General features: G+C 37.2%; 2 protein-coding genes across 3 annotated transcripts in view; one reads left to right on the forward strand and one right to left on the reverse strand.

Annotated features, from left to right (window-relative positions):
• The window catches only part of wdfy1 (WD repeat and FYVE domain containing 1), a 40,760-nt gene that overhangs the window by 14,857 nt on the left and 6,085 nt on the right, over positions 1-19,818 (forward strand). Inside the window, exons 9-12 of one of the 2 annotated variants that reach the window (XM_079886829.1) lie at positions 772-873; positions 3,501-3,631; positions 3,725-3,833; positions 4,819-5,704. In XM_079886829.1, coding sequence (XP_079742955.1) covers positions 772-873; positions 3,501-3,631; positions 3,725-3,833; positions 4,819-4,878 — 402 coding nt within the window. In that variant the 3' untranslated portion in view covers positions 4,879-5,704. Of the gene's footprint in view, positions 1-771; positions 874-3,500; positions 3,632-3,724; positions 3,834-4,818; positions 5,705-19,818 lie in introns of those variants that run through there. The other variant, XM_079886831.1, reaches the window with a different exon arrangement.
• dhrs12la (dehydrogenase/reductase 12-like a) lies at positions 6,694-18,914 on the reverse strand. Its single transcript, XM_079886873.1, has 10 exons — positions 18,820-18,914; positions 14,898-15,031; positions 14,742-14,824; positions 14,301-14,396; positions 13,496-13,577; positions 13,334-13,395; positions 13,159-13,263; positions 12,232-12,322; positions 11,340-11,477; positions 6,694-8,704 (listed from the first exon to the last, which is right to left on the reverse strand). Exons 1-10 carry the CDS (start codon positions 18,873-18,875, stop codon positions 8,589-8,591), a joined length of 963 nt encoding a protein of 320 aa, XP_079742999.1. The 5' UTR covers positions 18,876-18,914; the 3' UTR covers positions 6,694-8,588.

A 19,818-nucleotide genomic window follows, 5' to 3' on the forward strand; every position in this document is an offset into this window, starting at 1 on the left:
AGTGACCTTGACAGAAATGTAGTGGAGTAAAAAGTACGATATTTGTCTTTCAAATGTAGTGAAGTTAAAGTAAAATGCCTCCAGAAAAAATAATACTCAAGTTAAGTACAGATACTCAAAAAGTGTACTTAAGTACAGTACTCAAGTAAATGTACTTTGTTACTGTCCACCTCTGCGTTTTAGCATGGCTGGAACGCTGTATTGACCAATTAGCGTCCTGGACGGGAACTATCTGTTTTATTAATATGCCCGGCCAAAAATAAAAAGTCTATGATTGAATCATTATTGCAGTGATTATTATGTGTCTAGCAGCAGTTCTTCTAACCCTAATTGATGGAGTGTGTAGCTTTTCATTTCTTAAACAACCATGTAGGAAGACACATCAAAGCCATATTCCAGGATGACAATGTCAAGATCCATCAGGCTGTTGCCAAACACATAACATGCTAGAAACATAATAATCTCTGCAATAATGATCCAGTTATAGACTGTTAAGCATTTGCCTGTTTAAATCCAAACACCGACTTATTTTGGCTGGCCAGTGTAGTACAAGCTCAATCACACACTGGACACAAACACGTATACCAGAACATATTCTTGAATGAATCAATGGCCAAATGTCTAATCATGGAGCAGTGACGAAGTTTTCTGGGTGTCGTCATGGCAACCCCTGCGTCAGTCATTAAAGTCACATTCATCTCTATGGTGACCTGAAAGTGACTCAGAATGTCATCTCTCTCTCTCTCTCTCTCTCTCTCTCTCTCTTTTCAGGCTCCACAGTGGCTGGAGAGTGATTCCTGTCAGAAATGCGAACAGCCGTTTTTTTGGAATATAAAGCAGATGTGGGACACTAAGACCCTGGGCCTCCGACAGGTACCGCCGTTATCTCAAATCTTTTGCTTTTAAAGGGGTGATGAACTGAGAAATCAAATTTTCCTTGAGCTTTTGACATATAAGAGATCATCATACTATAATAATATCCTGTAAGTTTCAGAACTGAAAACTACCTTGTTAGTCCAATAAAAGCTTTTATAGACATCAGGCTCAGCAAACGACTAGTTTTTCAAAGTGGGGAACTATGACGTCAAAGAGGATAAAACACCGCCTCCACAAAAGAAGATCAACGCCTACTTCAACACGGCCTGTTTAGCCCCGCCCACCGATTCGCCCAAACATGCTAAATAACATAGGACGACATGATGATTGCTAAACCGGATCGAGCTACTTCCAAGCAATAAACATGCTGTTTACTAAATATTGTGCAGTTCCTGTTTGTGGAAGAAGACAGTCTGCATAAGCTTCCTTCGGATTCCAGCATGGTTAAACTTTATTAAATCAGTCAATCACAATTTCCCGACGGATCTGCCAGCAACATGTAAGTAACCATGTGTATTCTAATGCCTGATCTGCGATCAGTGATTTCGGTGTAATTATTCAAGTTCAGATATTTCTCTTAAAATCGTTCAATACTGTTTATGCATCAGCGACTAAACGATCAACTTCACATAATTTCTCGTAGTATTATGAAAATAATCTTTTTTTAAACTGTTATTAAATTATATAGCCTACAGAAAGCGATCAAAGAACGATCCCTTTCGCCCAAGCTGTCAATCAAACAGCACAGCGCGAGCCGCGAGAGCTTATCTGGACACTTACCAAACTCGTGATGAAATAATGACACTGTTACACTACACAACGAAGCTCTTACTGTGTACTCACATCGTGTTTGCATTGTGATTTGGTGTAAGCATTTGTGAGAGTGCAAAAATTGCGTTGCAATGATAAGATCTTTATTCACGCGATCAACAGACTGTCTGTCATCCGCTCAGTGCTCATCATGCTGCAACCTTTCATGCGATGTAATAGATTTAAATATAATGCTTTAAACGATACTTTTCACGATTTGTTAATCTCGATAGCTGTATTAGTAAAAACGTAGTACAAGTTTTCGAGAGAGTTCCTGTAATACTAGCTATTTCATTGCAAGCATGTCAGCCAATCACAGCAGTGGGCGTTTACACTGCAGTCTCACAGCAGACACGCCCCTTAAAACGGAGCGTTCAAATCTGAGGCAGAAATCAGGCTTGGAAAAATGGCTTTTATTTATAAATTATGACAATTTTTTATGTAAAAATCATACTAACATTATAAGGGCACCCCAGGCAACATTATAAAATAATAAAACAATCCAGTTCATGACCCCTTTAAAGGGATAGTTCACCCAATGAAAAATTAATAAATGAAAATTAGCCCATGATTTACTCACCCTCAAGTCAGGTGTATTTGACTTTTTTCTTTCAGACGAATATAATCAGAGTTATATTAAAAAAATGTCCCGTATGGAAGTAAAATAATGTCAAATGTTTTTGAAACAAAAAGCCTGTTGAATTGCACTACTTGAAAAAAAATAGGCATTGCATTAACCATGCTTGCATTTTAATGCATTGTATTTTTAGGGCTTGCATTTTTAGGGCCTGAAATTCAACATGGTTGAATATTTAAGCTGTGAATATTTCAATTAAAAACATTTCAAACACATTTTCATTATTAAAAATTCAATAATCCATATTCACCTTTCATATTTCACTTCCAAAATATTCAAACTGTTTAAAAATACTACCTATAATATTCAGAAGAATGACTTGTTCTAACTGTTGCTGGTCTTCGTCACAACACGCGCTTTTGCACCACCTGCTGGTGAGATTGACTAACAGCAGATGGAGAGTATCTCGGTAATCTACTGCTTTTCCTGCAGTTCCGTTGAATTTACTGTCGAATTTGAACCACTGAATTTGTGGAAGCGAATTTGCAAAGCGAAATAAAATGGACCAAAAATTGCCTGTTGAATATTACAGGTTGTATTTTAAAACAGTTTGAATATTTTGGAAGTGAAATATGAAAGGTGAATATGGATTATTGAATTTTTATTAATGAAAATGTGTTTGAAATGTTTTTAATTGAAATATTCACAGCTTAAATATTCAACCATGTTGAATTTCAGGCCATAAAAATGCAAGCCCTAAAAATACAATGCATTAAAATGCAAGCATTTGAAGTAGTGCAATTCAACAGGCTTTTTATTTCAAAAACATTTGACATTATTTTACTTTCATAGTCCCGGCTCTTCCAAGCTTTATAATGGCAGTGAATTGCCGTTTCTGTTTTCCATAAAAGTGCATCTATCCATCACATGCTAGAATTTTACTTTGTAACATGTTAAATATGAAATATTTTCCTCACACAAACTCATCACTTTGCTTTTCTTCGCTTCAGAAGAGGCTTTTAGAAGGCCTTTATTAACAGTTATATTAATTTATATAACTGATTGTATTTGTCTGAAAGAAGAAAGTCATATACACCTAGGATGACTTAAGGGTGAGTAAATCATTTTTGGGTGAACTATCCCTTTAAGCCTGTTATTCATCTGCACTCTCTAAGTTGTCTAAATGCAGCGTCTCAGTGATTCACGATGTAATGCCCGTGTCATATCCTGTCCTCAGCATCACTGCAGGAAGTGTGGCAAGGCCATTTGTGGGAAGTGTAGTTCTAAACGCTCCACGTACCCCATCATGGGCTTTGAGTTCCAGGTGCGCATGTGTGACGACTGCTACGACACGATAAAAGAGGAAGAGTGAGTCGTTTTATTTTAAGTTTGTCTTCTTTCTGTTCTCTTTGCTTTTCTGTTTGGTTCTTATTCTTATGTATTTACATTCGCGCATTGCAGTCGGACTCCTCTGGCTACGTTTCATGAAGGGAAGCACAACATCTCTCACATGGACATGGACCCGAGCCGAGGACTGATGGTCACATGTGGGACTGATCGAGTTGTTAAGGTCATACACTCATGCCTGATCTCTTTCATTCTAGTGTTTTAGTGACTATGCTTGAAGGAGCATACTGTGATACAGTTTTTTTCTGCCGCTGCCATATCTATACTAATAAATTTTTTTAATATGCATAGACTTTCCAGATGAATTACTACATTTGTTAAACTGTGCAGAATATTACCAGATCACACTGCATGGAACATCATATTCCACAATGCAATGCACCCAACTTTCCATTTTTCATTGAGACAAATGAAATAAAAAATATTAGCCAGGATTTTAAAACATCTACCTGAATTGATTATTTGATTGATTTGATTTGATATATATATATTTTTTTTTTTTTTTTCAAAATCCAAACTTAATTGATGATTCAATGACTTGCTTATTAAGACTTCACTTGTTTCATTCATGAATCAATCAGCATTTTTGAATGAATCTCTTGAATGAATTATTCATTGGAAAATACATTCAATGACAAATAACAGTCGCTTGTCTCCACCTACTGGTGTAATGATGTAATTGATATAATCATTATTTGAAGAATCAAGATACTTTCGAAACGTGATTTACATTATTTTGATCGCTACCGTATTCTATTTCAAAATGATATATATATATATCAACACAAATCTTTATGTTAGATGCAATTAATCGATTTGGCAGTCCTAATATAATTGAATGAAATTTTATGAAAATTAGAAATGTTGCTTTGGCAACTAACTGAAATAAATTGAAGTACATAAAATTAAACCGGACATAAAAAATAGCTAATTCAAAATATTAATAAATACTATAATTGTATATAAAAAATACTAAAATAACACTAGTACATTATAGAATTTGTTCATAAATCCATTTATTCATGTTACGTGTGAATGGTTTTATGTCCAATTTACTCAAATTTGTTGCAATTGTGTTTGATGAATGAAGTCTTCTCCTGCCCTCTTATTGGTCCTCCCTGCTAATCGTTTGATTGGTCTGTCCACAGATCTGGGACATGTCGCAGGTGGTGGGCAGCAGTGTAGCGGCGGGATTCTCTGCCCGCTGATTGGTTGTTTCTGAAGGCTCCGCCCACACTCCACCAACAGATATCTGTCGCGGATCATGGAAACACTCACCTACCTGTCTAACTCTCTCGTCCTTCAGCTGTGGAGTCTACGCAAAACGGACAGTTCAATACCGTGTATGTCAATATGTGTGTGTTATTGGAATGGTCCTTGATTTTCAGAATCGGAGGCATTCATGACTCTTATGAGGTATGATGGCCTGGATTTGAGCGAACATGAACTCAAGGTACTTCTAAAAGCACAATATTTGCGCTCTCTCTCTGTATGTGTGTGTGTGTGTGTCCCTCTATCCATAAGTACCATTCTAAAAAACAGGAAGCATTATTTTCATCCAACATCCTGTTTATTTATCCATCTGTCTTGTTTATCTTTCTTTCACTTTTTGAATTTGAGTGCCACTACTTGCATTCATTCTCATACAAACTTGCCCCCCCCCCCCCCAAAAAAAAGTGTCACTGTAAACTCAATAAAGCTCAAACTTAGAGACAGACGGGTTCAGGTCAGGTAGGTGAGGATAATTCCGCATATAAAGCATATAAAATCCATGAAACATTTTATGACTGAACACATTAAGTTAGTACACAATATTTGTAGAGTTCTTCTGTTAAACACTATTTATAGCATAAATCATTGTTTCTCTGTGGTTTAGGGACAAATTAAAGTGATGGTTAACTCATAAATTAAAATTTGTCAACATTTATTCACTTTCTTCTGTGGAACGGAAAATTAGACATTTAGCAGAATATTGATGCTGTTCTTTCCATACAATAGAAGTGAATGAGAACTTGGGCTCCAAAAATCGTAAAATGAGTCCATACGACGTGCGCACTATATAACAACTCTTCTGAAACCTAATGATAGCTTCCAAAACCAAAAATTAACAATAAAATGAGTCTTTACGACCTATGCCGTGTATTAAGTGCGCTATATTCCCCAAAAATGTACCGGTACTTGTTTTTCTTCATAGTAGTGGTTAAAATCTCATTGTTTGCATATTTTAAGTTGCCATTTTGAATTTGCGTACATACAGAGCCCCTAATCCTAATGGGACATTGTGATGGGAAAAATATGAGATGTTTAGAAAAAATATATGTCAATACATTTGCATTCCCTCGAAAAAAAAACCTTTGTGTTGGCTTGTAGACCTCACAAGTTTTGTGAACGAACGCAGAGTTTCTCAATGGAAAGAGAACGTAAAAAAACATTTGACATATATACATTTTCCTCCTATCTCATATAATTTTTTTATTATTACCGTGTCCCTTTAAGGGACTCTGTAGTAACGAGACAACCAGTGGTATTATTTCGCGCTAGCGAAATAGATATGCAAATGAGATCTGAGAGACGCGAGTTTTTTAGCATTTCAGTCCCTGACACAAAGCTACTTGGAATATAAAAAATGTTTTGTGTTCCACCGAAGTAAGAAAATAGTACGGCTTTGAAACGGCGTGAGTAAATGATGACAGAATTGTCATTTTTTGGGTGCATTTCTTTATTTCTTTAAGTATTGGGCTTCAGACTCAAGCTGTGCGACTGCAAGCAGCTTCTAGATGATTTAAATTTACATACAGCTTACTAATGTAACACTGGCCAATGAGAAGATAGAAGTATAACCTGTTTACAAACAATATAACTGACCAGCGATGTTTCTGGCTTACTTTCGATATCTTGATCAGATCGCGTCTGGAGTTTCCCTCAGTCGTTATCGAAGTCGGTCATTGTCTTGACGAGTTCTCTGTTCCTTGCCCTGGATTGCACAGTCTGTGTGTGTTCATGATCTGAGGGTACAAACGGCGTTTGTGCGAGTGTTTGCATTAAATGGCTGATTTGTGCCTTACCGCTAGTTTTGATTTGGCCTACGTCACATGCCGCGCTTTGTAAATAATCTCATTCCCATTCATAAACTTATTTTCCTAATATTTGCTTCATGTATCGTAAATCCAAGATGACACAGAATGAAGAGACAGAAAGCAGATTTTGTGTGTTGTATGACATTTTTGTTTCATTTAATTGGATAGATACTGGCGACGATTGTAATTTCTCATCTCATCTTTCATTTTCGTTTATAATGTTGTTCTTATTGTGTTCTTAAAGGGATAGTTCACCTAAAAATTAAATGTCTATCATTCATTTACTCACCCTCAGGTTGTTCCAAAACTGTATGAGTTTTCTTCTGCTGAACACAAAAGAAGATATTTTGAAGAATGTTGGTAACCAGACAGTTGATGAGTCCCATTAACTTACATAGTGTTTTTTAACCTTTTTCCAAGGTTAACTAACCATATTCTTCAAAATATCTTCAAAATTAGACCGAAATTCATACAAGTTTGGAACAACTTGAGGGTGAGTAAATGTTGACAAATAATACATTTTGGGGTGGACTATCTCTTTAACATCTATTTTACTGAAACTGACACTTCAGAGTCACGCCGTTTTGCAGAGATCACAGTTCAGTTAAACCACCATGTAAAATTGAAAAACTTGTTTTCTTTATCTTCAGACATTGAAAACACTGTAAATTTCACCACGCTTCTAATGATCGAACTCTAAAACTGTAAATAACTCTAAATGACTTTGAGACCTGTTTTTCTATGTTCTTTTTTCTAAGACTTGCTTTACTTCAGTAGTACTTAAGTATTATTCTCTCTATGTGTACAAAGTTGAGCTTCTGTGCTGGAACGCTCAAACATATGTATTTTTCATACGAAAATCTCTTGCCGCTAATATGAAAACTGACACAAGTCTTAATGCTGACTGGTAGTTTCTGCCCAGAGATTGAACGAAATATTACAATAAAGTTCTAAGCTGTATCTCACATGCAAGGTATATAGTTTTTCCTAGTCATTTGAATTGCATGTTAAAATTGTTTATTTTTTATTTTTAAGTTTGAATGCTACTGAACTCCTAAAAGTGATGGAAAAGACATGAGATGGGATGAAAAAAATAATATGCATTCGCTTTCCCACATACACCATCACACCTTCACAGATATTTATTAATGTTTGATGAAAACGTGTGAAATTACAGTCATGTCATGGTTAAATGGTTAATAACACAGACTATATATGTAGGAATGTAATCATACATTATTATCAGAACAAATAAAAAAAAAAACTACACATCACTTCCTCATTCTCTGGAACATCAGGTGACACACTCAAACCAAAGAAACGTCCAATCACAGGCCCCCAAAAGCAGGAAATGTCCTTTCCCACAGTTTCCTGTGCTTCACCAGGTGATTGGCCGTGAGTGAGTGATTGACAGCTGGGGTGACTCCGGTCAGAACGGGTTCCCACCTGATTGACCTGATTCGTTGGAGTCACCGACACAGTGAGAACGCACTGCGATTGGCTGAGATTGATCACATGGTGTCAGAACAAGCTGTCGGAAAAAGAACGAATCCTGCGTCTGCCGTGACCAATGATAGGAGAGAATTGAAATGTACAAGGAAGTAGGACAGGAAGAAACAGGAAGTAGTCATTGTGGTAAAAGACTTAAACGTATTTAAGCATTTATTGAGCAAAACAGTCTTTCAGAGCTCAGGAGGACATTTTAATCTACAGCTAAAAGTTATTGTGAGGTACTGTAAGTACATTCACACTGCTTTTACGAGTGAGAATAATGTGTCTAAACGGTTACAATGTTAGTGTTCTGCATTTTTTTGTGTTGCAGTTGTTTAATGCGAGTGTATTTAGTGAGGTTGGAAGCCCTTGGCCAGATCCTCCATGACGCTCATGAATTTCTGATCTTCCAGCTGTGAACTGTGTGTCCAGGCCAAGGGAAGATGAGCCGACACCATCTGCCGATCTAATGCATGAAAAAACACACACAAAGACATTAGGATGTTTAATACATATTCATGTGGAGAAAAGACTCCTATTGGCTGAAGAATCAATATGTACATATAGTTGAGAGAACGATTGTGAGGTTGATTCCATTCAGAATCATCTGAAGTTGTTCAATGATGATAATCCTCTCTGAATATATGCCATCCTGAAGCAAGATGCACCAACCGAGGAAGTCGTCATTACCATGGAAATGCCACAGAAGTGAGTATTTGCAGAAGCTACAGTCGCTAGGTAACTTTATATGGCTCTATGTACCATAAATAAATGACAAATGAATTCAGAAATGTAGTGGTGCACCAATCTGGTTTTGCAATGGTTCATTCGTATTGGTCCATCAAACCTAAATATAGATTCTCTATATCAGTGTCAGTAGCCACGTTTCCATTACCCTTCAAATTGCGCAAATTGAAAATACACCCAATGGGGTGGAAATGGAAACATCCATTTATTCAAAAAAAGTTTTTACGCTCGCATGAGGTGCTTTTTCAGGCAATTCGGGGAAAAAAATATTTCGCAAAACTGCAATGGAAGCAGTTTTTGCGCATTTACAGGTCAGCTGACGTAGATAGCGCAGTATGTTTGGACAGAAGACGAGACAGAGTTCTTTATTAAATTCATAAAAGACAAAATAATTACAGGAAAACTGGATTCTAAACCTCAAAGAAATGCCACAATCAAGTCCTCGAAGCAGAAATGAGTGAGAAAAACCCAGAAACATCAACCGTTCTAAGTATAAGGGTCCTTACCATTAATGCTTGGATAACACACATACGTCTCCTTCCATTAATAATAATGGCCAGCGCAGTGGCTGGGATATACACCTACCAACATCTGTCGTACATGATTTTTGTAATGACTTAGTAATGTTTTAGTCGCATAACATCGGTTAATGGAAACGCCTTTATTTTGCAATCGTTTTTTGTCGACATTTAGAAAAAAAAATCGCAAAAGTTTTGCGCAGACTGACTGTTTCTGAACTCCCTGAAACGCCTCCATTGTAGTGTTGAGTTTCTTTCGGGAACGAACACGTCACAATATTCCTCATTTAAATAATTCATACGCAGAATAAAGGGGCGGGGCCTGATTGAGTTAGTTTGTAATGTGTTGAAACTCGAGTTTATGGTAAGGGGCGTGACATTTCCCAAACACACTCGAAACGCTTGACCAATCACAACACACTGAACCAGCCGACCAATCAGAGCACAGTGTGCTTTTCAGAAGGAGGGGCTTCATAGAGACAGGAACTAAACAGAGTGTTACTGACTGGGAAGAGAGGAGCTGCAACTATGGAGAATATAAGAAAATAATGAGCATTCAAGCATGAAAACCTGTTCTAGTAGAGCCCAAAACAAAATCAAGACTTTGTGAAAAGGCATAACATGGCCTCTTTAATTTTGACCCTATCAACTATAGTGTCTTGTATTAAAAGACTGAGTAGTGCTTGAGTGACTCAGGCGGTGAAGACGTGAGCGCTCTCTGTTATCGTCTGTTTGGTTTCCCTGTTTCGAAAGGTCGTCTTGAGTCACTGCGGTCGTGTCTGGTACCGAAGCTCTGCCCACTACAGCTGCACTGGAGCTCCGCCAACTCGCTCTCCCTTTCTTCATCTCTCTCGCTCCTTCCTTCTCCTTTCATCCTCATTCTCTCGTTCACTTTCATTGTCCAGTCTTCCTTTGTACAATCTTTGTATTCTCTTCATCTTCTCTGTACCACTCCTGCTTTTCTTGCTTTCATCAACATCTTTCATCCATTCTTTGTCTCCTGAAAGGCTCACTTGTTTTATATTGAAACAGACGGGCGCCTTATTGGAGGAGATGGAGAGAAAGACGGCAGCTCGCTCTCACTGCACACTGGCAGCAATGTTGTGCACCACACAAAGAGCATGGAGGAATAAACTCAAAACTTATTCCAATAGAGTTTTAGCATGTTGATATACTCATACAGCAATACTCTAATACATAAAATGCACAAATATTGAGTAAAATAATGTTTATAATTACACAGAACTTAATTTTCAGTTCTGGTGAAAATATGGTAACACATGATGTTGCTATAGTAATTTCTATAAATTGTGCATGATTACATGCAACTAAACCAAATCTAATCCTAAACCTATTCTAAGTACATGTAGTGAATTATTATTACTCAGTGCATGAATCTATAATTACAGTGTAACACTGAAACTTTAAAATAAAGTGTAACAGAAAATAGCATATTTATAAACAAAATTGATCCTGCCAACAATTTCTTTTCAAAATGCATTCTGCGACTTCTGTCCTCACAAGTTGCAATGTCGCCTTTATATAAGTACAATAAACTGAGCAATTTAATACCTAAAAATATCTATTCAAAAGGTGAAATTAAATTGAATCAAATTTAAAATGCAATACTTAGAGAGTATAATTTTTTTCTTCAGCAACCTGTTAATGCCAAGCTCTATTGCAATCAGTTGTGTCTCCCATGTGCTTCACATTAGTAGTGCTGTTTGCGTGGCACATGGAGATTTCTGTCACTTGCATGCTGCCTAGGCCGCAAGGTGGCTCACTAGGTTTTGAAACACAGCCAGTGTGTGTGTGTGTGTGTGTGTGTTTGCTCACCCTGATAAAAACCCCCGCTGGGATTCTTGACGGCCGCCTCGGACACAGCGAGCCACACGACCGTATCGGCCCCTTGCTCTGGTGTCCGCAAACGCTCCTTCATAGAGCTGTGGAAATCAGGCATCGCGTTCGCTATGGCTAAAAGAACAAGAGGCGAGAACATATCCATTAGATGTCAACAAATCAGTCTAAATAAATACAATAACATCTATTAATTTTTTTGTTCAACATCAAGCTTTCAGGTTAAAATGTATACAGTAAGTGTGATGGAAACGGCATGCTTTAGATGCTCTATTTTAAACAATTGACCAAATGTAATTTTACATTTTTGTACATTTTTGCTGTTTATTATTTAAAGTCACCATGAAATCAACTGGCGTGAGGGCGGGGCAACCTTTCGATTACATGAGATCGACCGATAGCAAACCACAACCATCCAATCAATTCCCCATGGACAAAATCAAGCCCCGCCCTACATTTGTTCTTGTTCGAGAAGCCGTTTCACTCAGATAAATGTCACAATATGGAAGACTACTGACTATTGAATAAGACTATTGCAACTTCCGTTTCATGCCGACTTTAAAGGGCTTTCAAACACGTTTGAGAATCTTTATTTTTGAGTGTGCACTGCTATGCAAAGTTCCCTTCATCTATGACAGCTACCATTGCCACAACACTGATGCATCATGTGCAAATGCAATTGGTCAAAGCTTAGAAAATGCTCTAGATGTTTAATTTTAGTATCTTCAGACTGAACTGCTGAATTATGCAACTTCCGTTTCATGCCAGCTTTAAACAAGAATATTCCATGTAGTCTCTGGAAACTGCTTCTGTAATCATACATGCACAGTTCCGCCATTTAAATTTATGATGATTGTGCGTTTGCGATTACTTGGCGTGTCGACCCATCCGGGGTGCATTACAGAGAAGTGGATGCTGGGATGAGCTTTAGCAAACTGCTCCGTCATCACCACCTGCTGCCTCTGAAACACAACGAATGAAGAAAACACTGAAGTCACGTCTGATAGAGTCACTCAAGTAACAAACAGCTACTAAATCAGAGAAACAGAAAAGTCATGGGCCATTTGTACAATAATTTTACACCACCAGCATAACCTTTTTTAAAGAATTGAATAGGATGCATTAAACTTATCAAAAATACTTTAAAGGGGACCTATTATGCATCTTTTCACAAGATGTGATATAAGTCTCTGGTGTCCCCAGAATGTGCTTGTGAAGTTTCAGCTCAAAATACCCAACAGACCATTTATTATAGCTTGTCAAATTTGCCCCTATTTGGGTGTGAGAAAAAAAACAAAATTTTTGCATGTGTCCCTTTAAATGCAAATGAGCTGCTGCTCCCCGCCCCCTTTACAGAAAAGGGCGGAGCCTTTACTGCTCATGCTTCGGATACTTCCGGCAGCAACAAACCTGGAGAATGTCACGCAGCCAAAATGATCAGTAGTGGTTTTCAGCCTTACATGTTTGAACCGGAGTCGGACACTGATGGAGAGACTCAGGAAGAAGTTACAACTTTTAGAATTTATTAGTTTATGATTTTTTGGGATTATATAAAAAAAAAAAAAAAAAGGAGTGGGTGGATTTTTACCATTACAGACTGCTTATTTACACACACATCTGTGTTCAAACACCTTATAAAAGTGAATTTTGCATAATAGGTCCCCTTTAAGTAAGTACAGTAATCAAACAATGAGCTCAATAACATAAAAGAATAAACTAGCAAATGGCATCATAATAAATAGTGTTTCTGTATATGGACACAAGCTTTACTTTTGACTATGTATGTGTATATATATACCTTATTCTGTGCGTACACCATAGTGCCGTCATATCTGCCCCTCTGAGACTGCAGGTTTCCGGTCCGCAGCTTCTGCACCAGCATCCCACCGGATGAAACTGTAATCTGAAAGAGAGGAGAGAGAAGGTGACCCGTCTGACCCCCATCTCCCGCTCTCAGTCTCTGGTTTACTCACCACTCTGGGGTCAGGGCTCTTCTCCAGCAGAGGAATGAGGCTCTTGATGAGGATGTACACGGCTGAACAACACAACACAACACAGGGATCAGGGGAAAACAGTCTGGTAAGCTGTTAGACATATAATAAAGGAAATAGGACAGATCTGTCAGAGATCTTTACCTAGACTGTTGCTGGCGAAGCTTTTCTCCAAATCCTCTCCATTCACCTCCCTCTTAGTCATCATACAGCCGGCGTTATTGATCTGTCACAATCAAATCACTCAACCAATCAAATGATCACTACTTACATTGCCTGGTTATGTTATATTTACACTACCATTCAAAAGTTTGGAGTTAGTATGCAGTATATAACAGTAATAAAATACAGCAATATTGTGAAATATTATTACAATTTAAAATAGCTGTTTTCTATTTGAATATATTTTCAAATCAAAGCTGAATTTTCAACATCATTACTCCAGTCTTCAGTGTCACATGATCCTTCAGAAATCAGAATAATATGATGATTTGATGCTCAAGAAACATTTCTGATTATTATTAATGTTGAAAACAGTTGTGCTGCTTTATATTTTTGCGGAAACTATGATTGATAAATATAAAGTTCAAAAGAACAGAATTTATTTGAAATAGAAATCTTTTGTAACATTATAAATGTCTTTACTGTCACTTCGGATCAATTTATTTCAAGCATTTTTCAAGCAATTCAGAGTCAAAAAAGAGTCTCAGCTGAACCATTATTTATCGGCTTTAATATATCGGCCAAATTATCTTATTGGGCCGATGAAGATAACATTAAAAATGAACATATATCAGCCGATACTGATATGGTGGCTGATATATCGTGCTTCCCTATTGCTGAATAAAAGTATTAATTTCTAAAAAATAAATAAAAAATACTGACCCCTAACTTTTGACCCTATAGTGTATATGTAATCTTAAAGCAGAGAGATGTGAGATTGCCTCACCAGGACGTTGAGAGTTTTGTACTTTTTCTTAAAAGACTCTGCAAACTCCCACACTTTTTTGGTCTCGGTCAGATCCAAAAGATGCACATAGATTTCCTGCAACCAGACACAGAGGCCAGAAGTCATGCAGTTTATAAAAACATCTTGCAATACAAACAGATATAGAGATGTAAAGCAGCGTGTAGATAAATAAGAGGGTCATTTCAATGATTCACTGAGTTTGTGTACAAATGGTCAATTATTTATTTACACACCATTATATTATTCTTCATTATGCAGATGCGTTCTTATTTTTACGGCAGGTTCAGTCCTCATGTTAATTTACTTGCTCAAAAAGGCACGTTGGTGGAAGCTTCTAGGTTTTGATTCTACAGCCGTCTGTGTCCTTTAGCTACTAAACCACAACCTAAAAACCCCAGTCATTCAAATACAAACTCATACTTTGTTTCCAGACTCTTTGACGATCTCCGCTCTGGCTTCTTCCGCCTTGTCCTTGTTCCTGCAGACCATGTGGATTGTACCACCTTGAAGATAAAGATGGTCAATAGGTTACACTCCGGCCCTAAAAAAGTAACTGATGTTTTTCCCAACACGCACCTTTCTTGGCGATGGCCATGGCGGTTGCTTTCCCGATTCCACTGTTCGCTCCAGTGATCATGAAGGATCGGCCTGCCATCGACACCTCCAGGTCTTTCTCAACAAAGTTTTTAGACGCCGACAGAAATGCCCCCCTGAGACACACATTTAATTAGTCTTGAAATGTGATGGGGTTACCAGTGAACACTGCTAGATCAGTTCAGTTAACTAATTACTTCATGCTTTGAACTACAGTATTTGACAACACACTTTTTTAAAGGGGACCTGTTATGCCCTTATACAAAGTCTTGATTTCATTTTTGGGCTGTACTAGAACAAGTTTTCATGTTTGAAAGTTCAAAAACACATTATTTTCTTATATTCTCCATAGTTGCAGCTCCTCTCTTCTCAGTCTGTCAGTAACGCTCTGTTTAGTTCCTGTCTCTATGAAGCCCCTCCTTCAGAAAAGCACGATGTGCTCTGATTGGTCGGCTGGAGGAACAGTGTGTTGTGATTGGTCAAACGTTTTAAGTGCGTTTGTGAAAAGCCACTCCCTTACCATAACCACGAGTTTCGACCAAGCGACAACCTTCCGGTCTCTCTCTTGAATGATGAATCCAACACGGAAGTGACTTAAACTTAATTTTGTTCCGAAGTAGATTTCTGTCATTTTAGATAGTTCTCATCATGCTTACGTATGTTTGGTTTAGTTAGTTATTTGATGCTATATTGCTACGTTCACGCCATGTCATAATTACCATCATTTTGAGATGACAACACGTGACTTTCTACTCTGAGCTGAATTATGCGTTTCTACAGGCAACAACAACATCTCTACAAGGACCAGTATGTGAACGCATTTTACAAGTTGAAATCTTGTAATGATGGTTATTATGACATGCCGTGAACACACCCTAAAGATAACTGTGGCTCCACCTCAGGATTACAACTACGACTCGGGCCCGTAATCGCAGAACGATGCGATTCTATATTTTGGCTTTATTTTTCTACAGTGGAAGGAAGTGGAGACACGTCATCCATCTTTTTTTTTTTTATAGTCTATGGCAGGGGTCTCCAACCTTTTTTCATTTGAGAGCTACTTTTTACAAATGAAAGTGGCCGAGAGCTACTCATGTAATGCAATACTTAAATCTCTTAAATAATGTCTCATAACTCTCATATTAACAACTATGCAAACTGTTTTAGACCTAAAATAGTTATTGTAGGCCTATATATGTCACCCTTAATTGTCAGAGATAAAAAAATATAATTAATTATACTGTAAAAACACATAATTATTGTTGATTTTATAGTGCATCATAACTGAAATGGTTTGAAAATGTAATTTCATGATTATAGTGACCAAAATGATCATGGTTATCATAGAATCCTGTTCAAAAAGTACTAATACTACACAATGAAATCAGTTCGCCAAGTTTTATGTCGAAAACCAGCAAATGACAAATAAACTTAGCATCAATATACTTTTTGTTTACATAAACATTAAAATAATAACATTAAAAATGATGGCCAAATTTGAAAGGAGTGTCTTGCAACATGTTATCTACTAACATGTACAAGTTCAAATAAAATTTTGACAAAAAAGTTTTTATAAAAAGATAAACCTCGCATATTTCAGCCTTTAAATCATTTTTATAAAAAGAATGAGTCAAAAAAGATAAATTACTGACATTTACAATGCACATTAATAGTAAAATTCTGTCCGATTTTCCCGTGGTGTCTGTCGTTGCTATAATGCAACCATGCACTCTCCACAACGACAACGAAGTTTTAATAGCTAATGGATTTCCACCATCGAAAAATGCTTGCTGTAGCTCTGCTACTAGATTTATTTACGGAGAAGAGAAAAAACACCCGTAGTGTTTGGGTGCACCCCCATCCTTCATGTTGACTCGCTGCGCCTGGAAAAAAATTAGCGCGTCGCTTCAGTTATTTGAAATAACGAACTTGAGCGCGCAAAAGACGCGATATGTGAACGGCCCTTGGCGAGCTACCTCCAATTAGGCCACGAGCTACTGGTAGCTCGCGAGCGACGTGTTGGAGACCCCTGGTCTATGGATTCAACACACTACTAACTAACTCAATCAGGCCCCGCCCCTTTATTCTGCGTATGAATTATTTAAATGAGGAATATTGTGACGTGTTTGTTCCCGGAAGAAACTCAAGACTACAATGGAGGCGTTTCAGGGAGTTCAGAAACACTGACACTGATATAGAGAATAACTCCTGCTGGAAAGACTTTGCAGAGCTTATTATAATGCTCAAACAGCATCATTACACACTACAGAAAGATGAACATGAAAAAAGGCATAATAGGTCCCCTTTAAGGTGGAGCACATGGCAATGGGGGAATAATCTTAAAGCACAGCTTCTCAACTGTCTGTGGTGAGTTCTGTTTAATTTTGTACAATATAGAAATTGAGGTTCTCTATTTGTTTGCATCATGATGTCCTGAAGCGAAACCATGAGAAGCATTAAGCAGTGTCCTAATGTGCCGCCTTGCGTCATGGCTTAGCTAATGAGAGCTAGTATCAGTGCGTCCTCTGATAGCACCGCTCCTGGTATCAGCATCTCAAAGACTGGCTTTGTCCACGCGTGCCAGGCCAGAAGAGGGATGAAGAGGAGCGAGGAGGTGCCGGGGGCAAACAAGCTTTTCTCCGTAAATGCGTGCACTGTTAAGGGTGATGTGTGTCCTATTATGGGACGTGAGAGGTCGACCCGGGTAACAATGTATCAGGAGGACAAAACAGATGCAGAGGCCACTGAAAGATAAACTATAACTATAATCATTTGTGAAATTGGATTTCATGGAAAACGAAAAGCAACATGTGTCTGTGTGTTGAACTTGAGCTCGCAGAATGTGTTAAAGAAATTGTTGTAAGAGTGTAATTTTTTTTTTCTAAATGTTAGAAAATTAACATTTATAAAAGCTAATGTTTTAATTATAGCATTTACATCATTTTACGTGCGAGTAAAAGTCCAAGTACACTGTAAAAAATCCAACTTACGTTTTGTATGACGAACTCAGTTTTTAAAGTTTATTCAACTATTTAACCTATGTATTTAACATGAAAAAAGTTGAGAAAAGTTGAGATAACTCAAACACGTAAGTTGAGAAAACTCAAAAATGTCCTGCAGCTGGTTGCCTTAAACTTTTACGTTTTCTCAACTTTTTTTTTTTTTTAACAGTGTAGGCCTGCAGACAAATGCTGGACGTTTTTATCTTAAATGTTGAAATATTTAAATGAATTGAAATTAAAATTTTACGTTTCTGACCTTAAATTTGAATTTAAATTCATCAAAAAAACAAACAAAAAAAAAAAAAATCGACATGTAGTTTGTTATACTTTGTACATATAATCTATAATCCAACTCCTACTAATGAGGACAAATGTATAAATATAGAATTCATTATAAAAATGGCATTAAATAAATTCTATTAAAAAACTTGAGACATGGTAAGAGAGATAAACAGTTGTAGAATGACTGAAATCTGACCCAATATTTAACATTTATTATACAGGGTGGGCCATTTATATGGATACACCGTAATAACATGGGAATGGTTGGTGATATTAAAGTCCTGTTTGTGGACTTCTAAATGGCCACCATGGTCACCACCCATCTTGAGGAGTTTGCCCCCTCACATATACTAATGTGCCAAAAACAGGACTTTAATATCACCAACCATTCCCATGTTATTACGGTGTATCCATATAAATGGCCCACCCTGTATTTAACATTTTAATTATAAAATGTTAAATATCATGGCAAATTTGATATGAGCCCTTTTAAAAATGTATAAAAATGTATAATCATATTACATTATATTAATTATATGATATTATATTATTAGATGTGCATCCATGAAGCATGTTAGTGGTGTTATAAAGTGTTATTTTTGAAGCAGTGCAGCTCTTACTTGGTGAATTCGGTGAGTCCTTTGAGGAACCATGCTGAGTTCCGGTACAGAGACATTCTCACGCCCGCGCTGTCGCTCAGGTCGCCCGCTGTGCGCGTGGAGGCTCCCGGTGCTTTTAACCGGCCCCGGGGTCACATGAGTGCACGTAGAGCCCCACGCCACTCACTCACCGGGGCTCCACACGGCCTGCCCTCTACCGGTGATGGACGACACAACACGCTTCAGACTGTCAGATGTGTAAAAGCAATTCATTTGTGCCTGCTGTAGTGGAGTTTGATAGATTCAATAGCTGCCTGAATGAATAGCTAAGGATGAATAAAATCGTATTTAATGACAGTATCACAATATTATTAATAATAGTCGTACGATTTAAATTAAAGACCTATTATTAATAATAATTGTATATAAAAAAAAAAAAAAAAAAAAAAAATACTGCAATTACCGAAGAAATATAAAACGTGTAATTTAACAAGCCTGTAACCGGTGAAAAGACCATTTCCAACCATTTCAGCTAATTTATCATTTACATCTAATTTTCACCGTTATGTTATTAATAAAAGATTGCATTGTTTTTGTAGAATCATTATTTTATGTAGGCCTATTTGTGAATTATGTCTTGTGGCCTGAAGGTTTTTAAGTAAACTGCCTCGCCAATACCCTGTTATAGCCATCCGGATATTGACGTTTAATCCGAATCTGTTTTGATAATTATTGGTCTAGGACTAGTTCCCAAAAATTATTGTTATTATTTTAAAATATTCTCAAATATTTTAATGAAAGATTTGATTGACAGCAGTGGTAGCCTACTTGAGGCAAATTTGTTCAGAACGAGATCTAACATGATATCAATAACGTGTGTGTGTGTGTGTCAGCGTGTGTGAGAGAGAGAGTTAGAAAAACAAAGATCGTAACATTATATATTATTAAGCCTGTAGCCTAGGCTATATAGACCTAAATGATAATAATAAGCACAGAATGTTCTCTGATAAATGTAAAATA

Source organism: Squalius cephalus, assembly GCF_949319135.1.
Source record: "Squalius cephalus genome assembly, chromosome: 11".
Classification (NCBI taxonomy): Eukaryota; Metazoa; Chordata; class Actinopteri; order Cypriniformes; family Leuciscidae; genus Squalius; species Squalius cephalus.